Here is a 27669-nt window from a genome sequence, read left to right on the forward strand (position 1 = left end):
GCGGAGCACAGGCTCCGGATGCGCAGGCTCAGCGGCCATGGCTCAAGGGCCTAGCCGCTCCGCGGCATGTGGGATCTTCCCGGACCGGGGCACGAACCCGTGTCCCCCGCATCAGCAGGCTGACTCCCAACCACTGCGCCACCAGGGAAGCCCTGAAAGATGCTATATTTTTAAGAAGTCTGTTTCTGGAATGGGACATCTCATGTAGTGTCCTGTGGTAACTTTGGTAGAGTTTAAATTAGCATTCCCACTTAGAAAGAAAGCACATACTGAAATTTATTTTAAAAGGGAAGGCCGTTTTTATTAAACTTGTACATTTTACTTTCTTCCTTTCAGAATCCTAATTAAAAAAACTTATGTTTCTGCTTACTTTAAAAAAAAACCAGAAAACAAACAAAGGAAACTATTAAAACATCACTTGTGACGGGAAAGGAGGCAATAGGATTCAACATAAGCTCAGAAAACTATACCTGGAGCAAAGAAATAAATCGAAGAGGAACCTACTCCGATCTAGGGCTAGAACATCTGCAACGTGCACAGCCCTTCATTAAGAGAATTTCCAAAGCAAACCCATCCTGGGAGACCAGGGAGCAGCCCTCTTACCTTCTGGATTAACAACCAGGCCCAAAGCCCTAATGATCGCGCAAATACAGACAAATCACTCTATTTGAAAAAGCACACACGTGTTCGACACTTGTCTCTCCTCCCTTCGCAGATTCTCTTCATTAACAGGGGGTTGAGGAGGGCAGCCCCTTGGCGACAGGGCATTCACAGGACGTAAGTGTTCTTGACCAGGTGCTCCTTGTCGTCCCCAGAGCTCCAGACCGTACGGAGGGTGCGCTCCTGGTTCCTCCGCGCCACCCTGATCAGGCAGGCCACGGAGGCTCCCAGCAAGAGGAACAGGACCATCACGAACAGCCCTGCCAGGACCACCACTGTGGATGAGAGAGAGGCCTCAGAACCAGCAGGATGAGGCGGGCCATAGCCAGAGTGTCCACGTGGGCTTGGGAGGAGGACCAGCAGCCCTTGGGCCAGACGTCCCCCCACCCCAACCCAGAAGGCTCTGGAGAACAGACACTGCTTGACAGGAAGTCCTCAAGGAGAGTCCCTACGGTCCTGAGAAGTAGGTTCCTGAGAAAAGGAGGTGCTATGCTATGTGCACATAGACAGAGTGGCTACTTGTGTTCCTCCTTTTTGAACAAAAAATCCCCACTTGAACTCTGTACTACCCTGCCACCTCTCTGGGGCAATCTGCACAGGAAAAGCACACATCTCTGGTGTGTGTGTGCAAACACCACCACCCCCAACCAGCCACAGAGAGAGATGTGGCCCTGCAGTTGGCTGGGGTGGCTGCCTGTGGAATGACGGAAGGGCAGAGGCACGGGTATATTCGGAGCAGGGCCGGGAGGGGACCCTCATGCTCCTAAGGGCCCAGGTAGATTTAATAGTGGTTGCCCCACTGCAGTTCCACTGGTCAGTTAAGATGATTTTTCTTCAGGCGGGGCTCCACCTAAGGAATGTGGCCTCCTATGGCAGCTACCCAGCTCCCTCTCCCCACTTGGCTGCAGAATTGGACAGGGTCAATTCACTCTCCATCTCCAACCCTCCAGATCCCTATGCCTGGCAAACCAGGTTCCAGCTTCATTTCTCTTCTAAAGCAGAGCAGACACACAGGCCAGGCCTGGACTCCTTAACAGGGAAACAGGTGGAAAGAGGCCAAACCAGTGTGGCAGGTCTTTTGTGCAAACACTACCATCCATGATTCAGGCTCAGAATCAGAAACAAAAGCTAGAGGAGGCCTAGCCTCCTTGTCAGACCAGACTGCTTGGGGACAACAGCACTGGCTGGGGCCATGCTCCACCCACACATGGCAAGGGCTTTCCACCCTCCTTTGTTATCACCCATGACCAACTCTGTACACCCCATGGCAGTAGAGTTCCCCCCCAAAACCTGGAGTTAGTCCCAGGCCTCAGTGCAGCAGATCCCACACACCTAAAACAGTAGGAGGTGTCCCCCAGTCACCCCAAGGCTGCCTAGGCAGAGACGGCCTCACTCCTAACCCGTTTATGTACACTGTACAATGGGACAAACATCCACCACATGTTCCAAGCTGCCTGGCCATTCTCGTGCAGAAACACGACTTTCTAACAGAACGATGTTTACAGTGAAGGATGATGTGCCCGAGACGACATGAGCCTGCAGAAAACACAGCTGAGCTTAGTCAAGGCAGGCAGGTGGAGGGGGGCAAGGGGCCGTTTACCTTTAGTGCGGGGCAGGGCAGGATACAACTGCTTGCCTGGAAGAAAACACACAACCCTGAGGTCAGCTTTCAGCCCTCCTCCCCTCACAGCTGCAGCCACCTGAGGATCCCCCTCAGCCCTGGGCCTTCACGCTCTTTCTGAACGACTTCTTCCAGCTCCTCTGAGGGTTCTGAGACCTTGCCACCCCAGTAGGGACCTAGGACACGTGTGCCCAATAGCTGGGGCCAAAGCCCACCCCTTTCCCCACCAGGGAGCCAGAGAAGACTAAGGGCAGAGTCCAAATGACAGCATTTGCAAGGCCTTCATTTTAGGGATGAGGAAAGGGACTGGTGTCCTCTCAGGAGGGTTCATCTGCCCACGGCTGTTTCTTGGAGTTAGGAGTCAGGCAGACTCACCGAAGCAGCGCTGCATGCACTCCTCCTTGGAGAGGTAGCTGTTTTTATTGCCCCGGCATCCGCCGTAGATGAAGTTATCACAAGAGTTCTTCTCGGCATTAAAGTACCAGCGTGGGAAGGATGCGCGGCAAGGCCCAGTGATGGCCTTGGCAGTGCAGTGCTCTGGGAGTGAGACAGCCCAAGGGATACAAATTAGCAGGGCCCAGGAGAGGTGAATGGAGCTACAATGCTCCCAAGCAGTCCTATGGCTGCCAGCCAATGGGGAAAACCTCTCTGTTAAAAGAAACTTGGCCATTACAGACGTGGCCATTCTGGCCCCCATTTTCAGGCATCTTTCTCTTTATGGCCAGACTACACTGCTGTGGAGGTTATTCTGTGTCAGTCACTGTTGTAGGCTCTCCATGTGCTAACTCGGTCTCTGAACCTTCAGAGGGGTCTCCACTAGGCCCCTCATGTCACAGTCAGGGACTCTGAGGCAGGGCTACAGCATCCCGCCCACAGCACAGCCGGTGGGAGGCCGAGGGCCTGCTGGGGCACATCCTGCTTCCTGCTGCCCCAGGGCATGCTCAGGAGTCCTAACACCTGGGAAAGGTCGGCAAGCCCTGCTCTACGATACCCGTCATGGAAGTCCGCACGTGTGTCTCAATTCCCAATGAAGTAAGAAAACATGTTTTTTAAGAGGTGTACCTTCATAGTTGAAAATATCACCGGACAGGTCATCAGAATCCTGCCTTCTGGGAACTGAAACACAAACATCCGTGTCAGGGAGGCTGGAATGGACACAGGACACGTCGCCTAGCTGGGGCTGAGTCTAAAAGGGCCCACCGAGGGAGCGTAGACACTCTGGCACCTGGAAGGGAGTGGAGCCCCCCTCTGTGGGCAGCTTTGCTCCATCACCTCCCAGTCCTAATGGGCTCTACGGCACACACAGAATGAATGCTGGATGGGGAAGCCTGCCTGTCACCTCAGGGGTTACTATGGAAACTAATCCCAGCCACAGTTTCTGGGGTGATGAGGAAGACCAGAGGCGTCCACTCTCTGACACAGGGAGGAGGGTCCCTTATTCTCTTGGGGGAATTTTCTTCTGAAACAGGACAGAAACCAGAGTTATGATGCCAGTTATGATGCCCCATGGCTCTGGATGACCTTGCAGAGGCCAGCCTGGGAATAAGCAATGAACCCAGGCAAAGCAATGGTCAGGACACTCACAGGATTCCTAGCCTAGCAAAACGGGAAAGTGACTTTAACCTAACTCTCAGCATTCTGCAAATCCACTGAACTAATAAATGCTCACTCTCATGTGGGTGCTGAGGTCAGAGTCAAAGGACCAGAATCAAGACTGCAACCAGTGTGTGGCCAGTGGCTGACTGGGGGCCCTCCTCAAATGGGGTAGGGGCGGACTCCCTCCCTCCACAGCAGGTCTCGCCCGGCAGAACCCACTGCCTGGGGACTGGCCTTTGGGAAAGCTGGACTGGACTTCCCAGTGCATCTGAACCACTCACCCCCGGCTCCTGATGCAGAGGCCTTTAAGCATAAAGGAGGAATGGGGCAGCTGCTGTCAGCACTACACAGCAAGCTAACACAAAGCTCCAGGTCAAGGACTGCAGTGGGAATGGAGGCGGGGGTGGCAGAAGACAGAGGACTCTTAGCACAGGGAGGGAGACGGACAGCAAGGACGACACGGAGCAAAGGAGATACAGCAAGCAAGGAGGTGGGATAGGGCAGTGAAGACAGCACGAAGGCTGAGGCCAGGGGACTGGAAGCCAGCCCACAGCGGGGGAAGGGGCCTGAGCCACGTGCAGCAGGAGCCACAACCCCTGGTCCCCCAGGAGGACGCTGAGGTCAGCCAGGAAGCACTGCAGAATCCCTCAGCCCTCTCGGCTGCTGAGCTCCCCAGCGCAAGGATGCTGGCCAGGAGCCGGAAGCTGGCAGCCCAGGCAGAGCCCCCTGTTCGCCAGCTGTGAGTAAACAGAACCAGGAGGTGGAAGCCCGTGTGCAATGCCCAAATTACAAATGTCCTTTCACATGAGCCATCTGCATGGCCCTCACGCCATCCGGGGTCTTCTTCAGAACCTACCACTTGGGACAGAGGAATGTGCTCCATTCCTGGACAGATCATGGATGGTGTGTACTACACGAGGACAAATGAAGAGCACAGTGAGAAAGTGTACCTCCAAGATTGCCTGGTGAAACAAAGCAAGCTGTATCCCTGAGGAGGCTTGGGCCTGTGTGCCTCTCACAGCGACTCCCATTTCTCCTTTATGTGGGCCCTTCAGTGCACATGCTGGACCACAAACCTGCCAGAACTTGGAAAATAAGGAACCAAGACTGCCCTTGTGGGTTAAATTTTAAGATCAACCAGCTGGGAATCAGAGCAAAGACGTGTGAAATGACATTATAAAAAGACAGAATGGCTTCCAGGGCCAAATAACCTGTTGAACTGTATTAACTCACCCAATGAATTAAAAAAGTGAAGGCCGTGGGACTTCCCTGCTGGCGCAGTGGATAAGACTATGTGCTCCCCAGTGGTTAAGAACCCACCTGCCGATGCAGGGGACACAGGTTCGAGCCCTGGTCCGGGAACATCCCACATGCCACGGAGCAACTAAGCCCGTGCACCACAATTACTGAGCCTGCACTTTAGAGCCCATGAGGCACAACTACTGAGCCTGCGTGCCACAACTACTGAAGCCCATGTGCCTAGAGCCCGTGATCCGCAACAAAGAGGAGCCACCGCAATGAGAAGCCCGTGCAGTGCAATGAAGAGTAGCCCCCGCTCGACACAACTAGAGAAAGCCTGTGCAGCAATGAAGACCCAATGCAGCCAAATATAAATAAATAAGTAAATAAATAAATTTATCTAAAAAAAAAAGATGCAGGTGTGTTAAAAAAAAAGACTATGCACTCCCAATGCAGGGGCCCTGGGTTCAATCCCTGGTCAGGGAACTAGATCCCACATGCATGCTGCAACTAAGAACTCGCAGGCCACAACTAAGGAGCCCCACCAGCTGCAACTAAGAAGCCTGCCTGTTGCAACTAAGGAGCCCACCTGCCGCAACGAAGACCCCACACAACCAAATAAATAAATAAATAATTTTTAAAAAGTGAAGGGTGTGCTCAGCACTGTGAATGTACTTCATGCTACTAAACTGTGCACTTAAAAATGGTTAAATGTGGGCTTCCCTGGTGGCGCAGTGGTTGGGAGTCCGCCTGCCGATGCAGGGGACACGGGTTCGTGCCCCGATCCCGGAAGATCCCACATGCCGCGGAGCGGCTGGGCCCGCGAGCCATGGCCGCGGAGCCTGTGTGTCCGGAGCCTGTGCTCCGCAACGGGAGAGGCCACAGCAGTGAGAGGCCCGCATACAGCAAAAAAAAAAAAAAAAAAAAAAAAAAAAAAAAAAAAATGGTTAAATGCTAAATTTTACATTATATATATATATTTTTTGTTGTTGTTGTTTGTTTGTTTGTTTGTTTGTGGTACGTGGGCCTCTCACTGTTGTGGCCTCTCCCGTTGCGGAGAACAGGCTCCGGACGCGCAGGCTCAGCGGCCATGGCTCAAGGGCCCAGCCGCTCCGTGGCATGTGGGATCTTCCCGGACTGGGGCACAAACCCGTGTCCCCTGCATTGGCATGTGGACTCTGAACCACTGTGCCACCAGGGAAGCCCACGTTATGTATATTTTATCTTGCACACACACAAAGCTAAGAGGGTGGGTGGAAATGCAAAAAAGGGAGCGCTGGCAGGGTCCAGGAGGGAGGAACCCTCCCTTGTGCAGAGGCGTGGGGCTGGCCTAACCTGATGCCATTACACGTTCCCATCACAAAGCAGCTCCCCCAGTTCTGCCTCTCCCCTCATCAAGCAATGTTCTGGGAATGTCGCTGAGAGGTTTGCCTACACACACTAAGGGTGCAGGCACAGGGACAGAAGTGTCTGGTCCCTTTGGTGGTTCTGGTTCTCATTATAATTAATTAATAAACTGGCATTCTCATTCTCATTTGGCTCCCCACAGAGCTTGCCTGCCTGGGAGAAAATATGTTGCCAAAGAAAACGCCTCAGGAGCTGTGTAGTGCAGCCACGCTCGGGTGCCAGCAAATGAGCTTTCCGGGACCTCAAGGCTGGGGCCAGACTCTGGCTTGACCTCTAGGAAGATAGTTGTCTGTCTTCTCCCAGCAAAACACTACACCCTGTGGCTCCTTACAGAGACATGCCGCCTTAATGCCCACTGTCCACTGCTTGTGTTCTTAAAACTTAACTTTCCCCCTGAGAAACCAAGGAGTAACCAGAACGGAATGTACATTTGCTACTGTCAACTCCTGATTGGATCACAGCTGATAGAGGAAAACCGTGTTTTTCTCCATCACCATCTGGTAAGGTTGCCAGTTGCCCCCCCACCCCCGCCCCAAAAGTGAGGAACTCATCTGTACAATCCAAAACTAATACCAGCCACCTCGGCTCTCCAAACACTTGTTGAGCGCCTGCCGGGCACTGGGCACACAAAGGTCAATAAAATGTTCCTCAAGGCACTCAGTCACTGCTGGGCTTGTGTGTCTGCGCATTATGTTTTAAACCTCAGTTCACAGCCAAGACCACTGCTGTCTTCCTCTCTTTACACACAACTTTCATAAGCTTATCTGATTTCTGAATGCAGAGTTCAAAGCCAAGAGAGATTACAGCCAGTGCGGTGAGCACTGAGGGCACCAGCACATTCCGACACAGAATCATAACCCAGAGTTGACACCAAGCTGTCAGGAAAGGATGCAAGAAGTCCCGTAACAATGTTAAGGAAATCGCCAATGAAAATCTTTGACAGTTTGGCTGGCCCAATCAGCGGCTCTCTGCAACACCTAGGAAGGATCAGGCCCCAGAGGACCAATATCGCACTGCCATCAGGTCTCAAGGAGTCCCTCGAGGCTCCGTTCAGAGCCAGTGCACACTGTTGTGGGGCTTTACGTTTTTATTTACACTGGGACGCTCTCAGGGTCAACAGTATCTTGATTCCACAGAATCCCTCACGAAGGCTGAGAGAAGGATGGGTTCCAGAAGTATGTTCTAGTTTTAACTTGATTCATAACTTGGCTGGCTGGGTGAGCTCCTCAAGTCATTTGTCCCAAAGGTAAAAATAACCCAAATGCCCAGGAAGCAAGGGGGGCAGCCCGTCTGAGTAGACCTGGAGGACTCTGCTCAAACCAGGCCTGGCGTGGGACCTGCTCTCAGTAGTGGGAGAAGGGAAGTTGGGGAGAAGACGCAGTCATGTCACCCCTCCCCTGGCTTCAGTCTGCGGCCTACTCTCCCCTTTCTGGGAAGAGGAGGGAGGGTACCGCTGTGAAACCACCGTGTGGGCGACCTTCACACTGTGCCTGTTTCTTCTGCTTTTAAAAACGCCTCCCAGTTTCAGCAGTGAAGAACTGGCAAAGAGCAAAAGGCAGCTGTGTCCCAATGAATAAAGTGTCTCTAGATAATAAAACTGCCCCAACAAACTGTCTTACCTGTGACACCAGCACACTTTGCAAGACACTCCTCCTTGGTCATGTAGTTATTGTCATTCCCTCCACAGCCTCCATACACAAACGACTGGCAGGATCCATCAGTGACATTGTACCACCACCTAGGGATGGAGGCCCGGCATTTTCCCACACTCTTCGAAACTCGGCAAAAGTCTAAAATACAACCAACCAGAGACCAGTTAGCTTGGCAGGGCAATTCTGGCAAGACAGAACATGCACCGACCTGTAGGAGAAGGCCCACAGCTTTCCAGAGCCCCAAGAGGAGACCCAGAGCCTTAAGTTGCAGCACAGTTCCTCTGGGAACTGTTTCTGAAGTGTCGCCATCAGGCTTACCTAGTGATTCCTTCTTTGTATAGGAAGGCATCATCTAACGACAAAGACACCAACCCACCAGACTGAACTGAATTTCAGTTGCGTGTTGATTTTGTCCCTGCCCCCATTATCAAACACACAGACATCCAGTATAGAAAAAGGACTTTCAAAGGCAAAAAAATAGACTGCAGGACCCTTCTGGATATGTTCCCATCAAACTGGGCCAAGGGGAGCTTAGCACTGAAAGGCCAGAGCTGGGACTTCCCTGGTGGCGCAGTGGTTAAGGATATACCTGCCAATGCAGGGGACATGGGTTCGAGCCCTGGTCTGGGAAGATCCCACATGTCACGGAGCAACTAAGCCTGTGCACCACAACTACGGAGCCTGCGCTCTAGAGCCCACGAGCCAAAACTACTGAGCCCACGTGCCACAACTACTGAGCCCACATGCCACAACTACTGAAGCCCACACGCCTAGAGCCCGTGCTCCACAACAAAGAGAAGCCAGCGGGTGTCCCTGGTGGCGCAGTGGTTGAGAGTCTGCCTGACGAGCAGGGGACACGGGTTTGTGCCCTGGTCCGGGAAGATCCCACATGCCGTGGAGAGGCTGGGCCCGTGAGCCATGGCTGCTGAGCCTGTGCGACAGGAGCCTGTGCTCCGCAATGGGAGAGGCCACAACTGTGAGAGGCCCGCGTACCGCCAAAAAAAAAAAGTCAAAATACTATAGTTTGGTAGACCCAGCTTAAAATCAAAATGAACCAAAAAGCAGAGCGTGACTTATTTCTTGACACCCCGTTTCACTGCCTTCACAAAGCCTGATGGCAGGCACATTCTATGCACGATTTCTAATAGTCACAATAAAACTGTGACTCATGCAGTAACACCCCCACCCCTGCCCTTTACAAAGCAGAACACTGAGGCTTTGGGTAGGTTAAGCTAAGCAAGCAGCAGAGCTGTATATGAATTCAAATTGGTCTGATCAGAGAGCACAGGCACAAACAAAACGACCCCTTGGATGGAAAGAAAGAAAGAAACCACTATAGTGACGGGCCGTGGGAGAAACATGAAACTGAAGTTGCCTAAAAGCCAAAACATTCCTCAAGGCTTCATCACAACTGGAGGGTTCACCAAGGCCAGGCCCTCAGCTAGGCCTGTTTATGGCGACACTCAATGACAGGGTCATAGATAGCACCATACCAAAGAACTGGCCAAGGCTGAGGGGACTCGGTTGGACAATTTTCAGGAAGTTATTCCTTAATAAATAACTGTTCTTATTAAGAGATGACAAAATGATATACTGGTCTCAGAATAGTTTTGGAAAACAATCATGAAAAATATGTTTCAAGTTCTATTTCTGTACTCACAAATGCTAGTGCAAAATTAAATACGTTCTATACGTTTTCAAAACAGAATAAGAAAAACAGGGAAAAGCTGAAGGGCACCAAATTTGGATACACTTGCTTCAGAATATGGAAAAATGGAATTCCTGACTTTAGGAAACAGTAACATTCTCTTGGAAAGTATTAAAAATGGTTAAAATCACACAATATCTGACATATGAACCTAAATTACAAAACCCTGGCAGGCATTCTGAACACTGGCTATTACAAAATTGCCAAACAGACTGGTCTTTGTCACAAAAAACAGGTTTCTCTGGTTCTAAAGTTGCTTGAGGTTTATTTATTTATTTATTTATTTATTTTTGGCTGCGTTGGGTCTTCATTGCTGCGTGCAGGCACTCTAGTTGCGGCGAGCGGGGACTACTCTTCGTTGCAGTGTGCGCACTTCTCATTGCGGTGGCTTCTCTTGTTGCGGAGCTCGGGCTCCAAGGTGTGCGGGCTTCAGTAGCCATGGATCGCGGGCTCTAGTGCGCAGGTTCAGTAGTTGTGGTGCACAGGGTTAGTTGCTCCGGAGCATGTGGGATCTTCCCAGACCAGGATCAAACCCGTGTCCCCTGCATTGGCAGGGGCATGCTTAACCACCGCTCCACCAGGGAAGTCCCTTGATACACTTTTTACTCCCGTGGGTGCTATAAACTGAAGAACACCAACTTCTTGCCTCACTGTATACTAATAAGAAAGCCCTGGATCACCTCACAAGCTTGGAGCCACTCATGAAATGGTCCTTCTCCTCCCTCCATCTGTTTTCTATAGAGCGAAGCTCAGTAAACTTCTTTTTATGATGGGCCAAATAGTAAACACAGGCAGAATAGTGTGAACTCATGCACAGCAATGGAAACAATTATGAGTGTTCCGTGACCTTTAAAACGAAAAACTGTGGGCTATAAAGGTACAGAATAAAAAAAAAAAAAAAAAAAAAGAATATTTATTTAGTACGCTATAAGTTAAAACATCAGAAACTTGAGAATTGGGGCTTCCTTGGTGGTGCAGTGGTTAAGAATCCGCCTGCCAATGCAGGGGACACGGGTTCGATCCCCGGTCCAGGAAGATCCCACATGCCACGGAGCAACTGTGCGCCACAACTACTGAAGCCAGCGCACCTACAGCCCGTTCTCCGCAACAGGAGAAGCCACCACAATGAGAAGCCCGCGCGCAGCAACAGACCCAACACAGCCAAAAATAAATAAATAAAATACATAAGTTTATTAAAAAGAAAAAAAAGAAACTTGAGAATCGAAGTGTTCAATCTTCTTTGTACATAAATAAGTCGCCAAGAGTAGTCTGAACAGTGCTTGTGAAGGTCTATTCATATAACTCATGATACACAGCAAGCATCTTTTCAGTTCGCCTTAGTGAAGTGTCACACCTCTTTCTAGGTTTGGATCAGCTTCCAACATTTTATCCTTTGCCCTTTCAATGACACAAAATTGCTGAGAGTTGCTTGACTTTTTCTGGAAGTTTCTGCCAGCGACACTTCCACTGGATCATCCTTTTATTGTCACAACTACTTTCCTCATTTCTGTCGATAAGCTCCTCTGGCTGCATATCCGGTCTCAAATGGCAAGCAGTGTCCACATTCCCACAGTTAACTCATTCTTCTATCACTCCATTTACGTTCAATTGGAATTTCACTTCCAGTGTTATCACTTTTTCTCTTTGCTACACTTTGGTGGTTTTTTTGGCCAACTTCCTCTAGTGATTAACCATTTTTGTAAACTGTCACGTATACCGGGAAACAAGGAAGCAACACAACTACATGCTTTGCTGTGTATGAACCGAGTAACAGATGTGCAGTGACCAACCACTATGCATATGTGTAATTTACACAATGATTTGTGACTGAAGAGCTAGTAGCTGAAACTTGTGCTGTACCCAAGTACTCACAGTTAATATATAGTAGTAACTGAAATCTGTGCATGTTGAAAACTGTGCAAAGCAAGGACTGCCTTTCTTTCACGCTTCATGGGTCACCTAGCCTAACTATTCAACTCTGTCATGGTAGCATGAAAGCAGCCTAAGGCAATATGTAAATGAACGACCGTGGCTGTCATTCCAATAGAAATTCATTTCATGTAATTTTTACGCCTTAAAATATTCTTTTGACTTTTTTCAACTATTAAAAAAACGCAAAAGCCATACTTAGCGTGGAGGCCGTATGTAGGTAGTGGCTACGAGCTGCACTTTGCCAATCACTTCTTTGGAGAGTGTTGCTAAAAACACCCTGCTCAGATTTTCCACACGCCCCACCCCCTGTCATATCACAGAACTCAGCACGTCCTACAGGTGTGGTCAGATGCTATCACATAGACTCCTAGGGCTCACATTTCTATGACAACACTGACCACGCCTTCCTCAGGTTAATCCTTTGCCAAAAATGCTGCAGCACACCCTTCCATCACTAAAAGCAGCTCCATTTTTTCATTAAAGCCACTTAGAATTCTAAGGATAATGGCCAAAGGGAAATGATTTGCTACAATAATCCTCAGACATCTGAAATTACTATTTTGTACAAAAAAATAGGAAAGAATACACTTCACTCCTCAGTATCAAAAAGTAAACAAGAAAAATCAATTAATTCAAGAGTTTCAAAGAACAGGGGCAACTATTACCACATCCACAAAGGGCTTGGTGCGCACAGACCTACATAGCTGAAAATTCACCACCAGAACACCCTGTTCGTGCTAGTGAAATAACTTGTGAGACATCCGCATAATCGAATACTCAGAGCTGTTTAAAATAGACAACTGGGGCTTCCCTGGTGGCGCAGTCGTTAAGAGTCCGCCTGCCGATGCAGGGGACACGGGCTCGTGCCCCGGTCCGGGAAGATCCCACATGCCGCGGAGCGGCTAGTCCCGTGAGCTATGGCCGCTAACCCTGCGCGTCCGGAGACTGTGCTCCACAACGGGAGAGGCCACAACAGCGAGACGCCCGCGTACCGAAAAAAAAAAAAACCTTCAAAAAAGTCAAAATACTATACTTTGGTAGACCCAGCTTAAAATCAAAATGAACCAAAATGCAGAGCATGACTTATTTCTTGACACCCCGTTTCACTGCCTTCACTAAGCTTGATGCCAGGCACATTCTATGAACGATTTCTAATAGTCACAATAAAACTGTGACTCATGCAGTAACACCCCCACCCCTGCCCTTTACAAAGCAGAACACTGAGGCTTTGGGTAGGTTAAGCTAAGCAAGCAGCAGAGCTGTATATGAATTCAAATTGGTCTGATCAGAGAGCACAGGCACAAACAAAACGACCCCTTGGATGGAAAGAAAGAAAGAAACCACTATAGTGACGGGCCGTGGGAGAAACATGAAACTGAAGTTGCCTAAAAGCCAAAACATTCCTCAAGGCTTCATCACAACTGGAGGGCTCACCAAGGCCAGGCCCTCTGCTAGGCCTGTTTATGGTGACACTCAATGACAGGGTCATAGATAGCACCATACCAAAGAACTGGCCAAGGCTGAGGGGACTCGGTTGGACAATTTTCAGGAAGTTATTCCTTAATAAATAACTGTTCTTATTAAGAGATGACAAAATGATATACTGGTCTCAGAATAGTTTTGGAAAACAATCATGAAAAATATGTTTCAAGTTCTATTTCTTTTTTTTTTCTTTTTTTTTTTTTTTTGCGGTACGTGGGCCTCTCACTGTTGTGGCCTCTCCCGTTGTGGAGCGCAGGCTCAGCAGCCATGGCTCACGGGCCCAGCTGCTCTGCGGCATGTGGGATCTTCCCGGACCGGGGCATGAACCCGTGTCCCCTGCATAGACAGGCGGACTCTCAACCACTGCGCCACCAGGGAAGCCCTCAAGTTCTATTTCTGTGCTCACAAATGCTAGTGCAAAATTAAATACGTTCCATACGTTTTCAAAACAGAATAAGAAAAACAGGGAAAAGCTGAAGGGCACCAAATTTGGATATACTTGCTTCAGAATATGGAAAAATGGAATTCCTGACTTTAGGAAACAGTAACATTCTCTTGGAAAAGTATTAAAAATGGTTAAAAACACACATCATCTGACATATGAACCTAAATTACAAGACCCTGGCAGGCATTTTGAACATTGGCTATTACAAAATTGCCCGACAGACTGGTCTTTGTCATAGAAAACAGGTTTCTCTGGTTCTAAAGTTGCTTGAGCTTTTTAAACTATTTATTTATTTATTTTTGGCTGCGTTGGGTCTTCATTGCTGCGTGCAGGCACTCTGTAGTTGCGGCGAGCGGGGACTACTCTTCGTTGCAGTGTGCACGCTTCTCATTGCGGTGGCTTCTCTTGTTGCGGAACTCGGGCTCCAAGGTGCGCGGGCTTCAGTAGCCGTGGCTCGCGGGCTCTAGAGAGCAGGTTCAGTAGTTGTGGTGCACAGGCTTAGTTGCTCCGGAGCATGTGGGATCTTCCCAGACCAGGATCAAACCCGTGTCCCCTGAATTGGCAGGGGGATGCTTAACCACCGCTCCACCAGGGAAGTCCCTTGATACACTTTTTACTCCCGTGGGTGCTATAAACTGAAGAACACCAACTTCTTGCCTCACTGTATACTAATAAGAAAGCTCTGGATCACCTCACAAGCTTGGAGCCACTCATGAAATGGTACTTCTCCTCCCCCCATCTGTTTTCTCTAGAGTGAAGCTCAGTAAACTTTTTTTTTATGATGGGCCAAATAGTAAACACAGGCAGAATAGTGTGAACTCATGCACAGCAATGGGAACAATTATGATTGTTCCGTGACCTTTAAAACGAAAAACTGTGGGCTATAAATGTATACAATAATAAAAATAAATAAAACAAAATGAATATTTATTTAGTACACTATAAGTTAAAACATTAGAAACTTCAGAATTGGGGCTTCCTTGGGGGCGCAGTGGTTATGAATCCGCCTGCCAATGCAGGGGACACGGGTTCGATCCCCGGTCCGGGAAGATCCCACATGCCACGGAGCAACTGTGTGCCACAACTACTGAAGCCTGCGGACCTAGAGCCCGTGCTCCGCAACAAGGGAAGACACCACAATGAGAAGCCCACGCGCAGCAACAGACCCAACACAGCATAAAATAAATAAGTTTATAAAAAAAAACCAAAGCTTGAGAATCGAAGTGTTCAATCTTCTTTGTAAATAAGTCGCCAAGAGTAGTCTGAACAGTGCTTGTGAAGGTCTATTCATATAACTCATGATACACAGCAAGCATCTTTTCAGTTCGCCTTAGTGAAGTGTCACACCTCTTTCTAGGTTTGGATCAGCTTCCAACATTTTTTTTTTTTTTTTTTTTTTTTTGCGGTATGCGGGCCTCTCACTGTTGTGGCCTCCCCCGTTGCGGAGCACAGGCTCCGGACGCGGAGGCTCCGGACGCGCAGGCTCAGCAGCCATGGCTCACGGGCCCAGCCGCTCCGCGGCATATGGGATCCTCCCAGACCAGGGCACGAACCCGTATCCCCTGCATCGGCAGGCGGACTCTCAACCACTTGCGCCACCAGGGAGGCCCAGCTTCCAACATTTTATCCTTTGCCCTTTCAATGACACAAAATTGCTGAGAGTTGCTTGACTTTTTCTGGAAGTTTCTGCCAGCGACACTTCCACTGGATCATCCTTTTATTGTCACAACTACTTTCCTCATTTCTGTCGATAAGCTCCTCTGGCTGCATATCCGGTCTCAAATGGCAAGCAGTGTCCACATTCCCACAGTTAACTCATTCTTCTATCACTCCATTTACGTTCAATTGGAATTTCACTTCCAGTGTTATCACTTTTTCTCTTTGCTACACTTTGGTGGTTTTTTTGGCCAACTTCCTCTAGTGATTAACCATTTTTGTAAACTGTCACGTATACCGGGAAACAAGGAAGCAACACAACTACATGCTTTGCTGTGTATGAACCGAGTAACAGATGTGCAGTGGCCAACCACTATGCATATGTGTAATTTACACAATGATTTGTGACTGAAGAGCTAGTAGCTGAAACTTGTGCTGTACCCAAGTACTCACAGTTAATATATAGTAGTAACTGAAATCTGTGCATGTTGAAAACTGTGCAAAGCAAGGACTGCCTTTCTTTCACGCTTCATGGGTCACCTAGCCTAACTATTCAACTCTGTCATGGTAGCATGAAAGCAGCCTAAGGCAATATGTAAATGAACGACCGTGGCTGTCATTCCAATAGAAATTCATTTCATATAATTTTTACGCCTTAAAATATTCTTTTGACGTTTTTCAACTATTAAAAAAACGCAAAAGCCATACTTAGCGTGGAGGCCGTATGTAGGTAGTGGCTACGAGCTGCACTTTGCCAATCACTTCTTTGGAGAGTGTTGCTAAAAACACCCTGCTCAGATTTTCCACACGCCCCACCCCCTGTCATATCACAGAACTCAGCACGTCCTACAGGTGTGGTCAGATGCTATCACATAGACTCCTAGGGCTCACATTTCTATGACAACACTGACCACGCCTTCCTCAGGTTAATCCTTTGCCAAAAATGCTGCAGCACACCCTTCCATCACTAAAAGCAGCTCCATTTTTTCATTAAAGCCACTTAGAATTCTAAGGATAATGGCCAAACGGAAATGATTTGCTACAATAATCCTCAGACATCTGAAAATACTATTTTATACAAAAAAATAGGAGAGAATACACTTCACTCCTCAGTATCAAAAAGTAAACAAGAAAAATCAATTAATTCAAGAGTTTCAAAGAACAGGGGCAACTATTACCACATCCACAAAGGGCTTGGTGCGCACAGACCTACATAGCTGAAAATTCACCACCAGAACACCCTGTTCGTGCTAGTGAAATAACTTGTGAGACATCCGCATAATCGAATACTCAGAGCTGTTTAAAATAGAAAACTGGGGCTTCCCTGGTGGTGCAGTGGTTGAGAGTCCGCCTGCCGATGCAGGGGACACCGGTTCGTCCCCTGGTCCGGGAAGATCCCACATGCTGCGGAGCGGCTCGGCCCGAGAGCCATGGCTCTAAGCCTGCGTGTCCAGAGCCTGTGCTGCGCAACGGGAGAGGCCACAACAGTGAGAGGCCCGCATTGTGCAAAAAAACCACAACAAAAACAAAAAAACAAACAAAAAATAGACAACTACGTATGTGCTGCTATAGAAAAGTGTCTGAGAGAAGAACAGCAAAAGAATGGTTTACATATTATGATTCCTTTTTAAATTTTTAATTTAGATATGAATCTACCTTTAGGGAAAGTGACTAAAGGAGGGAGAAGCTTTTCCAGTTTTTCTTTTCCATGTGTATCTTTTAGTACAATTTGAGTATTCTAATTTTGTGAATGCATTACTTGTATTTTCTTTAAGGGTTTTATCTGGAGAGTGGATTATTGTCATCCCTTTTGTTTGCTTAAATTTTTCAGTTAAATATTTCATGGTAAATAAAACTGAAGGTACTAAATTCCCTAGTATCCTGAACAGTAGTAAGCAACAAGTGTTTGGTGAATAGCTAATATATGTAAATAGGGCGATCATATAATTTATCCTCCAGATTAAGACACTTTTCAGAGTGAGAAGGGGTATTCTTTTTTTGGTGTGTGTGTGGTACGCGGGCCTCTCACTGTTGTGGCCTCTCCCTCTGCGGAGCACAGGCTCCGAATGCGCAGCCCAGCGGCCATGGCTCACGGGCCTAGCTGCTCCGCGGCATGTGGGATCCTCCCGGACAGGGCACGAACCCGCGCCCCCTGCATCGGCAGGCGGACTCTCAACCACTGCGCCACCAGGGAAGCCCGAAAAGGGGTATTCTTAATAGTTACCGTGGGAAACACAGTGGCATAAATTGGAACCCTCCAAGGTAAACTGAGCTGAGTAGCCATCCTACATAGATGGCACCCACTGGGAATGTAGTCCTTGACCTCCAGGGGTTTACAATTAAGTTAGAGGGCTTCCCTGGTGGGGCAGTGGTTGAGAGTCCGCCTGCTGATGCAGGGGACATGGGTTCGTGCCCCAGTCCGGGAAGATCCCACATGCCGCAGAGCGGTTGGGCCCGTGAGCCATGGCCGCTAAGCCTGCGCGTCCGGAGCCCGTGCTCCGAGTGGGAGAGGCCACAACAGTGAGAGGCCCGCGTACCGCAAAAAAAACAAAAAACAATTAAGTTAGAGCCACAAGACTGGCTTGGATAGAAGAAGAATAGAAAGAAAATCACACAAGGTAAAATATTATAATCACACCCTAAATTCAAAGGGCTTGTAAGCCACACAAGGTACAAAGGAAATGAGCAAAGGCTCTGGTATAGGGAAGTGACACAATAAGGAAGAGTCACTTGGCAAAAGTGTGTAGGACAGATGAGAGGACAGGGCCTGTAGGAAGCTGTTCTGGTAAAGGACCAGTGTGTGCAGGAATTCCTGGCTGCCTCTTACTAGCCCACTGTTTTGGGGTGGGGATGGGAGGCAGCTTTCCTAACCTCCCTGCCCACCCATTTCCTCATTCATAATAAGGGAACAATAATACATGCAACAAAAATGTATAAACCTCTCAATAAACCTGGAAAATGTATAAACCCAGTATTCTTCAATTCGGCAAGCCCCATATTCTCTGATTTAGGCCTGGCTAATCAAAAAAAAGGACAGATTTTAGAGGCTTAGAGTATCGAAATCAGGCTCTTGGGAGGCTTAGGAAGATAAGGCAAAGCTCTGATTATAGACCTATCATATCTGTGACATAATTAGAAATATGTATTTGGTCCCTCCCCGCCTGCCCTTCCTGATACAGAGCTCCTAAAACTCTTGTAATTTCCTGAGAGCTGGAGCATGTTCTAATATTTGTTCTTTGACCCACGTTTCTGACACAAGAACTAAAACCCTGGCAATCTCTGTAGTAGTACGATTGTCTTTTTGTATGCCAATGAGATGATAGTGGCTGGGGGAGCCCTAGAAAGCTTCAGGGTGGGGGCTGGGGGAATTCCCTGGCGGTCCAGAGGGTAGGACTCCTCGCTTTAACTGCCGAGGGCCCGGGTTCAATCCCTGGTTGGTGAACTAAGATCCTGCAGGTCTTGTGGCACAGCCAAAAAAGAAAAAAAAGGATGGGGGCTGGTTGTCAGAAAAACCAAGGCAAGATTAAAGGGTTGGAACTTTCAGCCCCACCCCCTATTCTCCGGGGAGGGGAGAGGGGTGGAATACTGAGTTAATAATCAATCATGCCTATGTGATGAAGCTTCCATAAAATACCCCAGCTGAAGGGGTTAGGAGAGCTTCTGGGATGGTGAACACATCCACATGCCAAAAGGGTGGCTCACCCCAAACTCCACAAGGACAGAAGCTTCTACACTTGAGAACCCTTCCAAACCTCTGTCTTCATTTAGCTGTTGATTTGTATCCTTTATAATAAACTGGTAAACGTGTTACCCTGAGTTCTGTGAGCCACTCTAGCCAATTGGATCCAAGGGGGTCATGGCAACCCTTGATTTATAGCAGGTTGGTGAAAATGACAGGGGACAACCTCGGACTTTGACTGGCATTTGAGGGGGGAGAGGGAGTCTTGAGAGACTGAGCCCCTAACCTACAGGATCTGTGCTCACTCCCTGCGGTTTCAGAATTGAGTTAAATTGCCAAACACCCAATCCGTGTCTGCTGAGAACTGCTTGATGTGGAAAAACCCATACATCTTGTATCAGAAATATTCTCTGTAGTAAACAGGAGAGTTTCCTCTTTAAAATTCCTTCAGGTTACAGTGAAATCTGAAATGTCACCAAGAGAACTAACTTGAGGACAGTATAAATACAACTCAGCCCAAGTTGAAGTGAAGGCCTCTCTGTGTGATTTGTACCCATTCTGGATCTACTTAGTATAAAAATGTTTTTTCACAAGTTTGTTAGCAATAAGTCCCATTTTGTGGCACCTAGATTTTTGTTTCCTGCTGTGGAATGCACCATTTATTAATCTTGAGGTTATCTTGACCATGGCCTGTCTGGGAAAGGGCATTTGCTCAATGTAATTTGAATTCACTGGTGAGTAATCAAGTGGGGAGATTCAGCTGGCTTTCCCTCCATAGGTCCCATTGAGTTAAATTCTGTGGACTTGCAGATGCATTTCTTAAAAACAATTCAAATGGAAGGGACTTCTCTGACACAGGGACCAATCATTAAGGGTGTTGTGAAAATTAAAGGCGTTTTTTACTCCATTATAAGAGCTTAAAACATTTGGCACAGAGCTTTGAATAAGTAGTAGATATTATATTTTTATGAAGACCAGACTACTGTAGGAACAGTGGGAATGAAGATAAAGGGAAGGATGACACATTTCACTAGTGAGTCCAACGGAACGTGGTGACTGACAGGATGGAGGGGAAATGGAAAACCAAGGTACAAACTCAAGTCAGTGAGTCGATCAAACCAACCCAACCATCACTCCTTCCCTTTGTTTTTCTGCTGTGCAACCACCTGCCGTGCCTGAAGACACAAAATTCCTTATCTTCACCTACAGTAAGACAATGGCAGACTATCACACAGATCAAAGTCCTGCAACACTACAGTATCAGGAGATTGAGAGGTCAGAGACAAGAAAATAAGAAAAATTATGCCTTGGTTACCCATTTGGACTTCAAGTTATCTTTTCACCGAGCAATGAGAGAATATTAAAGCTCTGTGTCAGTGAAGAGGTACTGAATACCAGGGAGGCCGATATTCAAGGCTCCTTTAATTCTACTGTGCCAAATTCCAAGTTGACATTTATTTTACAGTCAGTCTTATTTCAAGGTGACCTATAAATCCAGCTATTTTGCTTAGTTGCATAGGTTCTACATACTTGAAGCCTTCTGTTTCCAGTACAGAAAGCTACTAACTACCCACATCCTCTAGGTTCTGGTGCCTGGAAGTTGTCATTATTAGGATAAGTCATTCAGAAACTTTAAAATAACCCCTAGGTATTTATGAGGAAAGAACATCTACAATGACAAATCCAACTTAAATTATAAGGCTCATAAAATCTTGTTGTTTCAGATATATAATCTTGGCATTTTAGATATAAAATATTTAGATATAAAGGTTTACATTCCATAAACTATCAGCACAATGCAAACCACCACTCCTAGCCACTGTCACCTCATACTCATCACTCAAGCAGGACTATAAATTCTACCCTTACCTAAATTCATAACTAGGATCACAGTGCTCCATCTGAATAATTTGTAAGGAAGGGCCTCCCTGGTGGCGCAGTAGTTAGGAATCCGGTTGCCAGTGCAGTGGACACGGGTTCGAGCCCTGATCCGGGAAGATCCCACATGCCGTGGAGCAACTAAGCCCATGTGCCACAACTACTGAGCCTGCGCTCTAGAGCCTGTGAGGTACAACTACTGAGCCCACGTGCCACAACTACCGAAGCCCGTGCGCCTAGAGCCCGTGCTCCGCAACAAGAGAAGCCACCGCAATGAGAAGCCCGCTCACCGCAACTAGAGAAAGCCCGCGGGCAGTAATAAAGACCCAACGCAGCCAAAACAAACAAACAAACAAATTTTAGAAAAAGGTCCTAAGTGTTAAAAAAAAAAAAAATTGTAAGGAAACAGTAGTTTCAAAGTCTCTAATGGAATTGTCTGTTAATTCACATTCAGGGGTTCTTAACCTTTTTTGAAACATGGACCATTTTCAGAAACTGATTACCGCTAATGGACCCTCTACCTAAAGCAATGTTTCTCAACCTTTTTTTCCATTACCACCCCACCCCAGGAGGCTTTGTAGACGTGTTTTTCCTAAGCACCACACTAAATTTCAATACCACAGACATATAGCTATCTATGTAGCCCTTTGAGAGCCCTTATAATAGCTATATTATATAGCTATATATTATTTCATCCCCACCCCCACCCCGAACATGTCCTAGACTCTAAATGACTGACCCTGGAATAAACACGGACAAAGTACCACATATGAACTCAGGAACTTAGATTACAGGGCTTCTGAGGCCAGGGAGCTAGGCCCCCATTGGTGAGATCTATCTCAAACACTTGCCCTCATTTCTAAAATGGCTTTCCAATCATGAAAAATGTGCTTCAAATAAACTTCAAAGTAACTAACTCCAAAGTTCATGGGCCTCAGCATCCAAGTTCCAGCACTCCTTCATAAGTTTTCAAAAAGGTCTTGTCAGAAACAAGTGAAATGACATTTGTGACCAGGATCACACAAGGACATCCATAATCGACACACTAATGCTCCTGGGGTCATTTGCAAATTCCTCATTAGTCATGTGACCAATGGGCCACCAAGCCCACCTGGGGTTATTAAGTCATTTCAGTGTGACCCCTTCAGGGTTCTCTCCTGCCTCACATGAATCACAAGCTACCTCATCCCTTATTTGGCCTGTCAGTCTCAGGACATGGCAAACAGAGGTTTGGCTGCCTGGCCAGCTACCTGAAGACAAGCCTGAATGTTGCAAATGACTCTGGGGATAGGTAAAATGAGAAACAGGTTGGGGGCTGGCTTTCTCTATTACAGGCTGACTTCTCAAATACTGAGCAGGGCAAAGGAATGTTTCTGGTGGCAAGGGTCCACTTTCCCTCAGTGGACCTAAAGGCAAGCCCCTCAATGTTCTTCAGGTATAGTCACCATTTGAGCCTCAGAGGCCATGTTTTTAGTACTAAGCACACCAAACCTTACCTTACTTTTTTCTTTTTTTTTAATTGAAGTATAGTTGATCTACAATGTTTCAAGGTATACAACAAAGTGATTCAGTTTTATATACATATATATCTTGTTCAGATTGTTGTCCATTATAGGTTATTACAAGATATTGAATATAGTTCCCTGTGATATATGGTAGGTCCTTGTTGTTTATTTTATATATAGTAGTGTGTAGCTGTTAATCCCAAATTCCTAATTTATCCCTCCCCCCACCTTACTTTTCTTTATAGTACTCATCACCAAGTCATCTATTCATTGTTCATTTATTTATTGTATTAACTTCTTCTCATTACAATGTAACTGCCATGGATAGGGGCGGGAGGGTGTCATCTGTTTCATTCAGTGCTTTGTTTCCAGGGCCTAAAACTGTGCCTGGCACTTGGCAGGTGTTCAATAAATATATGCTGAATAAATATTTCAAACTGTCCTGGAACTAAACTGTCTTGCCTGCGAGTTAAACAAGTGCCTTTTTCTGTGAAGGACAAGAATACTACGAGATGCTACTTTGGAGAACTCCCAGCTGATCACCAACACCAGCTGCACTTTCCATCTTATCTGTCATCTTCTCTTTGGCTACTCAGTTTACAACTATCCATGGGGGTGAGGAGAAGAAAAAGGAGTGGTGACTAATAACACGCTTCTTGGAGATTTACTGGAAAGTTCACTCTTTCAGTCAAAGTTCTGGGGAAACTAATTAATCGAAGAGGTTGATGCTCATGGAAGATCACTTCAAAGTGTGGTGGAGGCTCTCACATGAATGCTGCTGCACTTGTCTTCAGTGGAAGTTCCCAAGAGCAATCAACGAAGGGCTATGAGCGAAGGAACCATTTCCACAAGTTCTGATGCATAAGTTATTGGCAGCAGGAACTACACTTAACTGACCACTCCTAAAAGGAATTTCTGAGGTTCTATTCTGAAAAGGAATATATTATCTGCCTTTGTATTGATCAAAATTATATATTTGGGGGCACTCCAAATACCAGGACTTATCATCCGAGAAGAGATTAAAAACTCATGCACATTTGTGGCCACCTGATAAGGGGTGTTCCCTAACAACAATAACACACATACACACACTCACTGCACTGGACAATTTATAAGTAGCTATTATGTTTTATCTACCTTTGTTTCCTAAATGGGGCATACTCTTAACATGGGAGTCACAACTCTAATGCTTAGAAGATACAGAGGGCAGGCCAAGTGAATAAATACAGGCTGAGAAAGACAGTCTTCTTTGACCTTGCCAAAAGAAGTACTTGGCGCCACCCCATGGGTGCTATGTGGGAACACTGGACTGGCACCGCCAGATCTTCAGATTTTTCAGGCAAAGCCAAAAATAAAAATATTTCATAAAAAATTCTCAATCCTAGAAACTGTACAAGTCACATAAAGCCCGTTTGAGGCCTGCTGGGAACAGCCAGTTTATAATCTCTACGTGCTTCCATGCAGACTGGCACTCTCCCTGAATGCTACGAACACCTGAACACCCACAGAAGTATCAGCTTTCCCCCACCTCCATCTGCAAAGGTCTGGAGTCAGGACACTTTGCCAAGCCTCCAAATGTCCACTATATCCCACACCCCTTCCTATCTGCCCTCCACCACCCAGTGCCTCACCAACATTGTCAGTCTCGAGACCATGTGACTCTCCTATCACTTGCTTATCACCACATCAGCCCCAGACTCCAGTTACCCTTCATCACCATACATCCTGTTTTGTCCGCATCTCCCTTCCCCCAACTCCTGGAGTCTCTGATACTCATGGCCTAACTTAAAATCTCTCAGTTCTTCAATCTCTTCTCTGAACATTCTTGTCACTTTGTTACTCTAACTGAACCCAGCTCTCCCCTGAAGATATAGCTTCTCTTGTGCCCTTCCAAGTGAGCACTGCTTCTACACCATTCTCCCTCCACCCTCAACACCCAGTTATGAATCTCATCATCAGAGTAAATCGTATCCCACCTTGTGGGTCATTTGCTGATCCAGGTCACTGCTCCTCACTTCTCCATGATTTCAGCTCCTGGCTCACTGTCACTCCCACTGCTGCTCCCATCATCAGTCTTGGTGATTTCCATATCCAGACAGGCGATCCTCCAACCATCCTGGCCTCTTGGTTCCTAGACCTCCTCTCCTTCAGTGATCTTGCCCTCCCTGCAGCCGCTCCCTCCATGGTCACCCCTAGACCTTGTCTCAATAATTGCAGCCTCTTCAGAACCTCACTTTCATGCATCTCCCTCATTGCCCATTGTATCCTAGCTTCCTAGTCCAGTCTCTTCAAAATCTCAACTCCAACAATCCACTGGCCCTACCACCTTTCCACTACCCCTCAGCCTCCTCATGTCTTCACACAGCTCATTATGATCACCCCCCTATACACATTCATTTCACACTCCCCCCCTCCACCATACTCATCTGGAGGTACCTGTGCTGCTGTGTGTGGCTGGAGAAACCCCTCACTCTTAATGGATGACCTTGCTTCCTGAGAAAAATCGAAGCAATCAGAAGAGGTGGAGGGATAAAAACTACCTCCTGCCTCAGATTAAGCTGTTGAAACCTTTCATACAAATACAACTTCAGATAAGCAAGGGCATTGGTTCACCCAGCCAGATAGGAGTACTTCTGAAAGGTCAGTAGGTCCAGCCAGCTGCAGCAGCTGGGGAAGCCACTGGGAACAAACAGAAAAGGCCTCTGCAGCCTGACCTGCCTTTGTCAATTACTATTGTGTGACCTTAGGCAAGATCTGTAACTTCACCACCACGCCAGGTTGTTTCAAGGATTAAGGGATGCACAAGAGCTCAAAGTAAGCAACAGATGTTAGCCCCAAACTCAGTTTTGATAAAGTCCCAGGCCAGGTAACTGGAAGGTATATCCTAACATAATTAATTCCTCTAGAAAAGTCCAGAAGGGCTGACAAATTCTAGTTCAGACCACAAGAATGAGCAACACCTGCATTCCTAACTCCCTGGAGCTGAGTCTCTCCCCACTGGCTCTTAACACTACTCCCCACCCCCCAACTCAATTTTTCCTCTCTGCCTCAGGCATAGGGAAATTAAGTCTTCAGAAGACACCACAGGCGATGACTTGGTGCACATACATCCTGCTTTCTTTCTTTCCATCCACAATGCTGGCCTATAAAGCTACCTGGCTCCTGCCTATTTTCCCCACTTGGCATCCTCCTCCAGTCCCCCACCTCCCCCGCCCAACACACTCCTGCTCTAGTCACGCTGTCATCTCTTCTCCTCCAATACCACCAAGCTTGCTCCGGCCTCAAGGCCTTTGAACTCCACTACTTCCAATTGGATCCTGAAGCCTCTGTGTCGCTGCCACTTGCTCATTCTTCATGTTAGACCTCAGCCGTCACTGTGCTCAGAGACCTCCCCTGACAACCAGAGCTAAAGGGGCCCCCATCATCTTACATCATCCCTGTTTGTCTACTTCACCCCGTTCAATTACGTCTTACTAATTTAATACTGTGCTGAGTGTTCTTTACTTGAATGTTTACTCCCTGTCTCTGTCTATCCCACTGGAATATAAGCTACCAACGCATTTTTCTTTCAAGAGATCTATTTTCAAAGCCTCCTTGTGGCTGTCTGAAGCAGTAGGTTAGACCAACACTTGTTCAAAAGGACCTTTCAGGCCAAACTTCCATAGAGTTTAGAGGTTGAAACTGAGCCTTACCCTCCACCAACCTCTAAGGACCGGGCCAAGGAATCCAAGCCCAGCTTCTCAATGCCAATATTCTTCTTATACCAAGAGGCTCCCCACCCCTTGCACCCTGACAAAGTTTGTTCCCCCCAACACTTTTGCTTTGCTTTTCCTTCCTTTGGATATCACTGAGAAACACCCTTCTTCTTGGAGGCATTCTGCTGCAACTGAACCAGAAAGGTTTCTCAGGAGGCTACTGTCCAATATCCAAAAAGGTGGGGGCGAGGGCTTCTTTCCTGAGGCTCAAACGGCCACCGGGTCACCGAATCCAAGCCCCACCCGCTGCGGCTGGCCTCCCTGGGCTTTCTTGGAACTTTTCTCTGCCAGGAAGAGGCTGGTCTTCTGTTCGGCCCCTCACCTCCTTCCTGTCACAGGAAGGGGCCCTGCCACTCTTCTTGGTCAACAGCGCTAGTCTCCTCCCCCATTTACAGGAAACTTTTCCAGGCCCGGGCTCCTCCGCCTGTCCTCACTCCCAAGGGCTCCCAAACGTCTTTCCCAAGGTTCAGTCCAGCTACACACCCTGAGCTTCACCAAGTCGCCCCCAACTTCTTCCCCCGCCAATTCTCCCCGCTCAGACCCTGCCCAGGGCCTCCTCAGACCCCCACTTACCCCCTCGACCCCGCCCCTAACGCCCCGCCTTCGGCCTCTCAGCCCTCCACAGCTCCCAGGAGACCCGCCCGGGCCCTCACCGTGGACGCCACGTTCTCCGTCGGCCGCCTCAGCCCCGGAGAGGAGCAGCGATGCCAGCAGGGCGAGGAGCGCCCAGGACCGCCTCAGCCCACAGAGCTGCGCCATGACGGGCTCCACCGATCCGCCCAAGCGAGGCCTCGAGCTGCTCGCCGTCGGGGTCTCGCGATCAGGTGCGGGAAGACCCTTGCCGCGCACGCGTACTGGAGCGTGTCGCGTTCAGGTGCGCGCGTCCCCTCGCCACACAGGAAGAATCTGGGAAGCACCTTTCTCGGTCCTTTGGTGTGCGGACACTCTGCCTCCTGCGCCCACGATGCTTTAGTTCGCTCCTCGCTTGCCCCGGACTCCCCCCACCCTTCAGAACCCCGCCACACCCCGCCCCAGACGCTCCGTGGGCTCCAGAGATAATGGCGGCTACCTCGAAGCTGCTACGGAAGGTGGAAGGCCAGGGAAGGGGCGGGGCGCACCTGGCGAGGCGGGACGCGTTAGAGCGCAGGCGCAGGTATCAGGCACCTGAGCGGCCGTCCTCCTCCCTGGGCGCACCTGGGTCCGCCCCTGGCACGGGGTAAAGGGGCGGGACTTGCGTTGGCTCCGCCCAGTGGGGCTTAGACCGCGCGCCGGCGCTCGCAGGTTGGGCCTCGGGGCTCTGGCTGCCCTTGCGCGTGGGCTTGTTGACCGCGTCCGAGCACCTTCGCTCTTGGATTGGGCCTCTGGGTGGGAGGAGAGGTCGCAGACGTGCTCATACTGGAAACCTGTGGTTTTTGACCATCTTGCTTCAGCCTTCCGTTGAGGGCGAGGGGTTT

The 27669-nt window shown here is 48.2% G+C and overlaps 1 protein-coding gene across 1 annotated transcript; it reads right to left on the reverse strand.

Moving 5' to 3' along the window:
- Positions 1-768: 768 nt before the first annotated feature.
- LOC132480507 (kunitz-type protease inhibitor 2-like) lies at positions 769-26974 on the reverse strand. The gene is given in 6 exon segments (XM_060084761.1): positions 769-954; positions 2589-2818; positions 3344-3397; positions 4734-4787; positions 8143-8313; positions 26869-26974. Coding segments are annotated over 6 exon segments (801 nt in total).
- Between the last annotated feature and the right edge of the window lie 695 nt (positions 26975-27669).

Source organism: Mesoplodon densirostris, chromosome 19, assembly GCF_025265405.1.
Source record: "Mesoplodon densirostris isolate mMesDen1 chromosome 19, mMesDen1 primary haplotype, whole genome shotgun sequence".
NCBI classification, from domain to species: domain Eukaryota; kingdom Metazoa; phylum Chordata; class Mammalia; order Artiodactyla; family Ziphiidae; genus Mesoplodon; species Mesoplodon densirostris.